The following is an 11,220-nucleotide window of genomic DNA, read 5'->3' as shown; positions in this document are numbered from 1 at the left end:
GAAATCGCAGCCACCGCCAGCGCCAGTTGCCGTCGCGCAGTCTTCTCGCTGACGCCAGCTCTGTTTGACCCTTCCACCCCAGCCATTGTCCCTGTCGCCACCAGCTCTGCACTCTTCCGTGTCTTCCACTAACCCTAGCTATAAATTTTGTTTTTTTTAATAATAATTGTTGAAGCATTGATTTATTGTCGGTTCTAAACCTTGCTGTTGATTGCTTGAAGCATGATTAATTGTTGAAGTATTGATTAATTGTTGGTTCTAAAGTCTAAATATAGTTGTTGATTGCTTGAAGCATGATTAAATGATTAATTGTTGAAACTGATTGCTTGAAACATGATTAATTGTTGAAGCATTGATTAATTATTGGTTCTAAAGTCTAAACCTTGTTGTTAATTGCTTGAAGCATGATTAATTGTTGAAGCATTGATAATTGATTAGTTGTTGGGTGCTAAACCTTAATAATTAACATTTTTGCTTAATTAGATCCTTATATATGCACACACGCAAGCTAAGATTAAAGTATTTATAGTTTTCTATATCTGTGTGTGCAGGGTTGCATGCAATTATCCACACGAGAACATAACATTCAAGATAGATGAGAGTAGCAGCAACCCTAATTACTTCCCATTTGTGATATGGTATCAACAGGGAATTAGAGACATAACTGCTGTCCAGCTTTGTGAGGTATACTATATATATATACACATTCTCCTACTTCTAAAATATTCTGCTGAATCAAGTAATTAACGTCAAGAGTAGTTGAAATTTGAGTCTTCAACATCTTATACTAATGCTACTATCCTATGTAATGAAATAGTGGTTATTGTTGTGACTCAAAAAATTATTTTTCATCGTATATATTACATTGGAATCACTAAATAGACACCCTCACAAAAACCATTACTGGAAACTTTTTATTGTGTTATATATATGTAAGAATTAAGTTCCTAGTATATAATTATGTATAAAATATTATTGAACAATTAGTCAGTAATATTTAAAAATGTTAGTTAAAAATATTGTATTAGACTATTAAACTAAAGGCGTTAAACTGTTGACTAAAAGTGTTAGTTAATATGAATTAAAATTGTTGACTCCTAAATTTTTTTCATTGTGGACGGTACTAGCAGCTAGTATTATTGATCATACATATAACTATTATGCAAATTGAGAATTTTGAGTGCAAGCTGCTAGATCGGAGCCATGGTGCAGTGTGGAGTAGCACCTGCGGCATTGATGGCATTGATTAGTTGATTAGTTGATTATTGTTCATGAAAGCATGCATGTTCAATAACCATTATAGAGTTTCCATATCACCTGCAGATTTGTTGTCTGCATATATTGTAATATGAAATGAAATTTTAGCAAGAGACAACTTTGGATGTCTGGTGTCATTGATTTATATGACTTTGTTTGGTGATGTTCGTTTTAGATACATAAACAGGAACTTTGGATGGTATTTTTTCGCAAAATATATTTATATTATATTTTATTTTATTATAAAACGATTTTTTAGTTCAACTACGGTCGAATCGATTGAACTTATAAACCAATAAACTAATAATTAGAACGATTTGATGATCGGTTCGATTTTCAGAACCTTAGAAAACACCTCCTCTTCCTTAGTCTTCTTTCTCGTTGTTCAGACAAAAAAAAAAAAATTGAAAATTCTAAAACCATTAGAAGTAGAAAAAAGTTATCTAGTGTATCTAGTTCTCTCTTGGCTCAAACTTTACCCCTATTTCCCTACTAGAAATAGAACGATATATCTAGAATCTAGAATTCCCTACCCTTTTAGTTTCTGATTGTATTTTTTTTGTTTCATATTATTTCATTAAAATTATTTTAATATATTTTTCACCGGTTTCCCTCCACAGATCTCTAAAATTCCCTCGCATCCCCAACCCTAATTTTTTTTTTTTTTGTGTTTTTTTGGGGCGTTTGATCGTCTTCACTATCACTTCATCTTACCCATTTCTGTTTTTCAAACTACACACTTTTTCTTTCGCTATTTGTAACCACATCCATTTTTTTAACCTTCTTACACACGCCGGTCGTTCTAGAACCTTCCTGAACTTTGTCTCTCTTATCCTTCATGGACCACCACCAACCACCACCACCACCACCACCGCATCCTTGCCATGCCTGAGCTCCGTTCCCGACAACGCACAACGAACAATAACAAAGAACTGTTAGGCGCTGCTGATCCGAATCCGATTGTTCTGCCGGACCCGCCGGTGGCCGGAGGATCCAAACCGAGGAAGAGAACATCTGTTGCTGCACCGAACAGGAGGAATCGGAGGCAGAAAAACGCGATCGCCGCTGAAGCCTCGGCCGATGAAGTTGGGAAAGTTGTGAACGACGTTGCAATCAAGAAGAACAAGAACAACGCTGGAAGTATTAGGGTTTTGAGGGAGGAGGACATGGATGATTACGATAGCGGCGGTCGAAGCGCCGACAAGGCTCCGGGAGCTGAAGAGGAAGGAACCACTGCTCCAGTCCCAGAGAAGGTTTGTTGCAGTTTTTTTTACACATGCATGAAACTGTTATTGTCTCTTTTAAGAGTCTCGTTTTCGGAATGATATTGAGAAAGAAGCGAATACAAAGAAGGAAACTTCAGATTAATAAAGGGGCTAGTATTTTCTAAGAATAGGTTTTTGTTATTTCTCTAAGAACTGGGAAAAAGTAACCCCTTTTTTGGTTTATAACAGGTCCAGGTTGGTGGTTCACCGATGTACAGGGTTGAAGGAAGACTTGGGAAGGGAGGGTTTGGACAGGTTTATGTTGGTCGTCGCGTTGGAGCCACTAGCTACGGTGATCGAACTGGTGCTGGGGCTATTGAGGTTTGATACGAGTGACATTGTTGCGGTTATGAAGTTATATAGTTATTTGTTATGATGTTATTCTTATTGTTCTTTAAATAACTGCAGGTAGCGTTGAAATTTGAACACAGAAGCAGTAAGGGTTGTAATTATGGACCCCCATATGAGTGGCAGGTTTACAAGTAAGTCCTTCTTCTTCTTCTTCTTCTTCTTCTTCTTCTTCTTCCTGAATTTATCCTGTTAGCTGTCTCTGCTGATGCGTTACATAATTATTGAATGGATATAAATAAGAGTGTGATACATGCTCAAGAGGGTATTTTTGGCATTTTAAAGCTAAGCTTATCATAGTGTTAACTTTGCTGTTTTATTACATCTTGTAGTGCATTAGGTGGCAGTCATGGTGTTCCCCGAGTTCATTACAAAGGGCGGCAAGGTGATTACTATGTTATGGTATGTCTTCTTAGGTTTCTCTTTTGTTTCCCCATCTTCTAGGAGTTTGTGGTGTTTCTTTATATGTTCATAACATGATGTTGCATGCAGGTTATGGATATGCTTGGCCCTAGTCTATGGGATGTCTGGAATAACTACTCACACACGTAAGGATTTCTCAGAAATGCTGAAATAGTGTGTCTTAATTCTCTTACTGTCGTGAATATTAGATTGCTAACCTTGACTACTCCTTTTGGATTTAGGATGTCCACTGAAATGGTGGCATGCATTGCGATTGAGGCTATCTCTATATTGGAGAAGATACATTCGAGAGGGTGATATCCATCTTCCTGATTCTGTTTATGATTTTTGTCTACATTTTTTTGGGGAACTAATTGGCTAGTGCTTTTAGACAAGTAAAATTTGATTTATTTAAAATATCTGAAGTCTCAAGTCTAGCATATTCTGGTGTTTTTGTCTCCAAAAGAAAGGTGTCATCATTATGTTACCATTATTGCAGGTATGTTCATGGTGACGTAAAGCCTGAGAACTTTTTGCTTGGCCCACCGGGAACGTCAAATGCAAAGAAGCTGTTTTTAGTTGATCTTGGATTAGGTAAACATATCGCATTATCCTTGAATATTTCATACTACATTATAAATGAAGGTATTCCTGACTTCTCATGAAGCTTCATATTGGTTTTACATCCATTTTCTATGCAGCAACTCGATGGCGTGATAGTTCTACCGGACTTCATGTTGAGTATGATCAGCGTCCAGATGTATTTAGGTAATTTGCTTGTTTGTTTCACTATAAGCCTTAGTGTTAGTGAACATGTGCATTCTTACTGGTTTTGTGTACTGTATTCTTGCCACAGGGGTACAGTTCGTTATGCTAGTGTGCATGCTCATCTTGGTAGAACTGGTAGCAGGAGAGATGACTTAGAATCTCTTGCTTACACACTTGTGTTCCTTCTTCGTGGTCGGCTTCCTTGGCAAGGATTTCAGGTTTTTCATGGTTTCAAATTTTGTCATGTTAGTCTTACAAATTAGTGAAATTGCATGGTTGTCATGAAAGTGTTGGTGCAGGGAGAAAACAAAGGATTTCTTGTTTGCAAGAAGAAGATGGCCACTTCTCCAGAAACTTTATGTTGCTTTTGTCCTCAACCTTTCCGGCAGTTTGCTGAATATGTGGTGAATTTGAAGTTTGATGAAGAGCCAAATTACGCTAAATACATATCCCTTTTTGATGGAATTGTAGGTCCAAATCCAGCCATCAGGCCAATAAACACTGAGGGTGCACAAAAGGTACTTAAAACACCATTACTGCTTTAGAATGACTATTTTTGCTGATTCAAAGTTTGACTTTGTTGTCTTTTCTCTGGCCCTGTGGTGTGAAGCTTATATGTCAGGTTGGACAAAAGCGAGGACGAGTGGCAATGGAAGAGGATGATGATGAACAACCAAAGAAGAAGGTCAGAATGGGAATGCCTGCAACGCAGTGGATTAGTGTTTACAATGCTCGCCGACCAATGAAGCAAAGGTTTTTACTTGATTTGAATGGTTTTTTCCGGTTGATTTTAGAAGCTTTGGGTTTATTTTATTTCTACATATTTTTTTAATATAAATATAATCTTGGGGTATAGGTACCATTACAATGTTGCTGATGTGCGACTTGCCCAACACATTGATAAGGGAAATGAGGATGGGTTATATATCAGTTGTGTAGCTTCTTGTTCTAATCTCTGGGCACTCATTATGGATGCTGGCACTGGTTTCACTTCTCAAGTTTACGAACTATCTCCCTATTTTCTTCACAAGGTTTGTTAGCTTACGTTATGTATCGAGCTGATTAGAAATTTGGGACCTAACTGTAATTGAGTGAACTATGGGTTTTGTATCTAACTTGCCTAGCTGGAAAGTGAGTGAGAGAGAGTGAGCATTCTGTTATGAGAGAGAGGTAGGAACTATAAAGGGTTGTGGGAAGTAGTGAGAGGCCATGGAAAAATAGGGAAAAGATAGGGATCAGACTCTTAGGAGAGAATCTGGTCTCTTGAATACCTGATATCTTTGCTTTATCTTCCTTTTACTAAATAATAACAAATACTGGGAAATTGGATGATATCTCACTGATATCACTAATCCCCTTTGCCATTCTCTTACTGTTTCATTCTTCTAGTTAGACTAGATGCCAGGTTCTTACAGCTTACCAATTGTTGTATTGTGCATCTGATTCTGGTGAATTTGAGATCTCACTGATGTTCTGTACTGAATTTGGTTTTTTGCTAGATGCAAGCTGACAGACTTCAAATTTATTTTTCTTTTTTAATTTTTAAAAAAAATATATACAGGAATGGATTATGGAACAGTGGGAGAAAAATTATTACATCAGTGCTGTAGCTGGAGCTAATAATGGAAGTTCTTTGGTTGTAATGTCTAAAGGTAATATAGTTGAAACTTCTTTAGGGATTGTGCTTGGGATGGAAATATTGGCTTGAATTTTGTTGATAATTTGTTTTGGATAAATTAGCATTTTAGCCAGTAGTATTGTGTATAAACTTTTTTCTCACTTTTCTTGTTTGCTTGTTCCTTTTAGGGACCCATTACTTGCAACAATCCTATAAAGTCAGTGATTCATTTCCATTTAAGTGGATCAACAAAAAGTGGAGAGAAGGATTTTATGTCACTGCTATGGCTACTGCTGGCAGTAAATGGGCAATTGTAATGTCCCGCGGTGCTGGATTTTCAGATCAGGTCTTTTCTCCTGTCAAAATTATCTTAAACTGAAATTCCCTGTGACATTGAAGATTGCCATCTGATGAATATACTTTTCTTTCCAAACTAAATGTTAGGTTGTGGAGCTTGATTTCCTGTATCCTAGTGAAGGGATTCACCATAGGTGGGATGGTGGTTATCGAATCACCTCAACTGCTGCAACATGGGACCAAGCTGCTTTTATTCTTAGTGTCCCAAGAAGAAAACCATCTGATGAAACTCAAGAGACGCTACGCACATCTGCTTTTCCCAGTACTCATGTCAAGGTTAGTAGTACACCTGACTTAATCCAGTGTGTTTAGCCGATCTTATGTGCTTATATTTGATATTCTGTGTATTCAGGAAAAATGGGCAAAGAACCTGTACATTGCGTCTGTTTGTTATGGAAGAACAGTTTCATGAAGTGCTGAAGATTTGTTTGAGATTCAGCTGGTATCATTTTGACATCTTATTCTTACGTCTGCCACATGGAAGTGAAGATCCTCTCACAAATTTTGCTGAACAGTGAAGTTTGGCATGGATGTATGATAAACCTTTTTTAATCGTCGCCATCACATATCATATGATGCAATACCTTGCACTGTATTTCAACTGCATGAAAAAATGCTTAGGAGCAAAACTTGGTCTTTCATGCCTGTTGTGACATGTCTTTTGACATAAAGCTTGTATAGATCTAAACAGTAGTTAAATTAGTATGTTGAAGGCATGTGGAAAGCTTAGGTTTTTTTTAGCAATGGTTTTTTGAAATATGCTAGCTACTACGGGTTAGGAGTCAGAACTGAACAATTTATGCAGTGCAGGCTTGTATACTGGGGTCCTTTTTATGCCTTCTTTTAACTTAAACCTACTGGGCTTCTGGATGTCTGAATTTGACTTTAAAGGCAGAAAATTTGTACACACTTGCATCTGATTATCACTTTTAATCATTGTATTCACAATATTATTGTTACTTTTTTTCATTTTGGTGATGAATTATATATTTATCAGTGAACTCTAACCATTCTTTTGGTTTGTGGGTTCATCTCATGAAATGTAAATCAGTAAATGTGTTTATTCTGATTGAAGTGAAGGACGAGGATGAGGATGTTCTATTAATCTATTTATTATCTTCAAAGTAAAATATATTCCTCAATACTCTTTTATTTTTTCACTGCCAGTTTTGCTTGTTATTTAATACTATACCATGGCTTTTTCAGTTGGGAAAGTTCACAGTATTGACATGTGTCTATTATTATTTTCCAATGGGAACTAAGTAGCCATGAGTTGGTTACTGTTGAAAATATAGCTATCCATTTGTAAGTTATATGTTCTAACCACTTTTTACTTCCAGTATCCAAAGTTGGCATTGGCTTCCCCTGGTCAGTCATTATGTGACTGTGCTTCTGCTTGATTCTTTGTGCATCAAACATTGAAAGATGCGGATTGTATCTGGATATTAGAAGTCGGCTAATTGGAAGCTCATCTTTGGTGAATAACTTGTTTGTACCACTTGATTGATTTGTGTATGACTGAGATTTCTTGGCGATTATAAGCAGGTATCTGATTCTGCTATATCATTTTTGTTATTATTGTTAATCTTTTTCATGCTATGCCATTGATATATTGTATTTTGATCTTGATGTGTTCTATGTGTATGAATAACATATTTGATGGTCATTTGATCTAATGCTTCCAAATTTCAATTTCTTGCATTTTGGTTGACTATGTTTTGTTTTATTTCTTATTTGCTCATTGTTTCGGTTTGCTGTTAATCTAAGGATTTCTGGATGGTTCAATAACCTGAGGCTGGTGAAACTTGTGGATTTGTAATTGTCCGTAGAAAATGAATATGTTGCTGGAAAAAATCCATAAATGGAAACTTGAAGTGCTCAAGGGTGTGAAGATTCAGGAACTATTTACTGCATGTGATTCTTTACCTTTGGAAAGACAAGGTGACTGACAATCTCAATTTATTATCTTTATTGTCAGTTTTGAAAATTCCCATATTCCAAGTGAGTTTTGTCTTCAAATAGTAATAATAATGATAATAATTATAAGGAAATGGAAAAAATTCCCTTAGTCACTATTGTCACTATTAAAAATCTTAAATTAAAGTGTTAACCGCGATCCACTATTGTCACTATTATGTAGGTTAAAGTGCATCGTATGCATGATCTTTGAAACCATTGTTCCATTGAAGTATTTATACTGGAGAGATCTGGGGAATCCAGTTACGCTGCCTTAGCTGGTATTTGAAAGTTCATATTGCAAATTCCATATTTGGTTTTCTATTTGCACAGTTTGAAACCATGGTTTGAACAACACGACATTATTCTAGATTTCAACCAAACTATTATCTGAGTTACGAGGGAATCAAAATATTTACCTTCTATGATTTCTATACTGATGTATTGGACTCTGGAATTCCCAACTCCGTGGTGAGCTATATTTCTGAGGAAGTGCAACAAATTTGTAATATTCTAAACTGGCTCAACATATTCTTTAGTCTCTGGTATATAAGGACACAACTGCTATCATCTCTTTTCAAAATTCAACTTTTCCAAATTTTCCTAAAAAATTTGTGCAGTACAAAATAACCCAGCGCAAAATATAGAATCTAAATGAAGTAACTGTAGCACTTACCCCTCAGACATTATGGGACACTGAAATTGTTAAAATTAGATTAACTGCAATAATACTGCAGTAGGTTCAGGCGTAATCTAACGAGGCAAGTCCAACTATATATTATAATTCCCAGGCTGGCACCAAATTTATATAGGCATTATTATAACAGGTAACGAAAGAAGGGAAAGAATCCATACAGGTTTCATATTTCCTTCACTGCTTCGGTACTTGGTCACTTTCAGTCTCTATTTCCTAAGTGAATATCATCCAAATGTCATAAAGCAACTTAGCATAAAAGTTTTATTGTGATATATTTTTTGGTTTATGTAGTGTTCATATAATTTCTTTAAAGGGTGTTTTAAGTTACAGGCCATTTCCACCGCAACTAAACAAATTCCTGTTCGAGACATTTTAATGCAATACTATAATCACTTGGGAACACACTGATGAGCATATTATGTTTTACATGGCTAATTAATTCAATTTTTTGTTGATAAAATCTTTAATATTGGTAAATATTGATTTTTCACTTATTTACAAAATGTTTAATTTTTTATATAGTTGTAACTCAAACAAATGAGTGCATAATGATATTGTTTCGAGAGTTATCTGAAATGTTGGTTTGAGCCTGAGCGGGAGGTCCAGATTCCTTTTGAGGCAGTGTCTAACTTGTTCTTATATCGAGGTGTTGTCGTTCGAGTTTCTTGTGAGGAGGTGGGGGTGGTATTTGCAAGAGACTCCGATGCTTAAGTTAGCAAGGGTTTTAGACATGTTTTTAGTAGATTAGAACGTATGTATACCTGAAGGGTGTTAGAGTTTTTATAGTAGAGTTGATAACCACATTTGTTGGAGTAGTTCCATCTTTATTGATGGATAGCTGTACTTGCTTGAGCAAGTAGAGTTGGGCTCCTTTGCGGTGTTCGACCTCTTTACCTCTTTAAAGAGGTCGGGCATATAGTAGAGGCCTTCCCTTTAGATTAGACCTCTTATCATTATTGGGCCTGACTTTTGTGCTGAGCCAAGGAATGAATAGATACTAACTTCTAATTATACAAATAATACAAATATTAATGGTTTAAAAATTCTTAGTGATACTGAAATAAATATTAATTTAAATTAAATTTCTTTTAACTTTATAATATTTAAAATTTTTAGATTTATATACTATATAATATCTATAATATATATTTTATAATAATTTTTGTTAGAAAAAAAAAGATAATAACATAAATATTTACATCATGTATGACTATTTTTCAGGAGATTAACATGCTTTATAGTCACAACCGCAAGCAAAGCATTTATAATAGCAATGGTTAAATTACATTAATTAAATTGTATAACAGTTAAGGTTAAATAATGTTTTATCAAATATTTAACGTCAAAACTAAAGTGATATTTTGTCTAGTTCAGTATTAAAGGGATGTCTTAAGTCACGGAGACTAACACAATAGAAAGACACTATAGAAAGAGTGAGGGATTAATATGGTATATAATTTTTTTTTAATTTTGAAGGTGTTTGAAGGAAGTTTTATGTCCTAAACTATTCAAGCTGTGATGTTAATGGTTTGACGAAGAGAGGAAGAGTAAAAGTGGAGAGAGAGAAGAATTGGTTCTTTTCATTTTGATAATTTTCAATGAAAATAAAAAAACAGAAAAAAATTTTATATACTCCTTATGTACTCCTACTATAATTAATTACTATCAACATTAAATTAATAAAAAAATAATCTAGGTAACATCCTCGCGCAACCTAGAATTATATAAATCTAACAATCCTAGCTTGGAAAGGACTCGGTGACAGAGCTTTGGTAAGAAAATCAGCAAGTTGGTCTTTGGGACAAACTGGCATAAGATGAATGAGATCAGACAGATATTTTTCACGAACAATGTGGCAGTCCACTTCAGTGTTTGGTTCTTTCATGAAAGATGAGATTATTGGCAATGTGAATGATTGACTGATTGTCACTAGAGTGATAGATTTTTGAAGCGGCAAACTAATGAAATCCATTAAGAAAGATAACCAATTAGCTTTACTTAATAACCAATTAGCTTCACAAGTGGTAACAGTAAGAGACCTATATTCACTTCTGCAGATGACTTGACAATTGTGGTTTATTTCTTACTTTTCCAGCTAACGAGAGAGTTCCTAAGCATGAAGCAATAACTGGATACGGAGCGACAAGTATCGACACGAGTAGCCTAGTAAGCACCTGTGAGATGCAGATTAGAAGTAGAAGAGAAGAATAGACCAGTTGTAGGTCTACCTTTTAAATATCGGAGTACGCGAAAAGCAGTCTGTAGGTGAGAAATAGTTGTATAGTCCAAAAACTGGCTTAAACATACCATAGGGTCTAGTGTTTGTGAGGTAAAGGAGTCGATTGACGAGCTGTCTATAAGTAGTGTTGTCCGTTAAAATGGTACCTGACTCTTTCGAGAGTTTCTGACTATAATCAAATGGAGTGGAGGGAGACTTGCAATCTAGATAACCAAAATCCTTGAGAAGGTACATGGTGTACTTCCGCTGATAAATGTGAATTTCATAACTGGAGCGTGCTACTTCCATTCCCAAGAAGTACTTGAGATCACAA

The 11,220-nt window shown here is 35.5% G+C and overlaps 1 protein-coding gene across 2 annotated transcripts; it reads left to right on the top strand.

The window, feature by feature from the left end:
• The first annotated feature begins 1,663 nt into the window (after positions 1 to 1,663).
• LOC107622698 (Protein kinase family protein) lies at positions 1,664 to 8,509 on the top strand. 2 transcript variants are annotated; one of them, XR_001616252.3, is made up of 19 exons: positions 1,664 to 2,510; positions 2,712 to 2,843; positions 2,931 to 3,004; positions 3,203 to 3,272; positions 3,363 to 3,418; positions 3,515 to 3,586; positions 3,772 to 3,866; positions 3,974 to 4,040; positions 4,129 to 4,258; positions 4,340 to 4,558; positions 4,651 to 4,793; positions 4,897 to 5,071; positions 5,602 to 5,692; positions 5,847 to 6,004; positions 6,103 to 6,291; positions 6,368 to 6,547; positions 7,356 to 7,560; positions 7,783 to 7,956; positions 8,156 to 8,509. XR_001616252.3 is itself a non-coding variant. In XM_016324681.3 (16 exons), the coding sequence occupies exons 1-16, from the start codon at positions 2,142 to 2,144 to the stop codon at positions 6,425 to 6,427; spliced, it is 2,100 nt and encodes a 699-aa protein (XP_016180167.1). In that variant the 5' UTR covers positions 1,664 to 2,141; the 3' UTR covers positions 6,428 to 6,924. The 2 variants fall into 2 exon arrangements, 1 of the variants encoding a protein (XP_016180167.1); XM_016324681.3 differs by lacking the exons at positions 7,356 to 7,560; positions 7,783 to 7,956; positions 8,156 to 8,509 and having other exon boundaries at positions 6,368 to 6,924.
• The last annotated feature ends 2,711 nt before the right edge of the window (positions 8,510 to 11,220 follow it).

The sequence above is a fragment of the Arachis ipaensis genome, chromosome B10 (assembly GCF_059453495.1).
Source record: "Arachis ipaensis isolate K30076 ecotype BB chromosome B10, ASM5945349v1, whole genome shotgun sequence".
NCBI classification, from domain to species: Eukaryota; Viridiplantae; Streptophyta; class Magnoliopsida; order Fabales; family Fabaceae; genus Arachis; species Arachis ipaensis.
The sequence above is the reverse complement of the archived record's forward strand: the minus strand, read 5'-3'. Positions and strand labels throughout refer to the sequence as shown.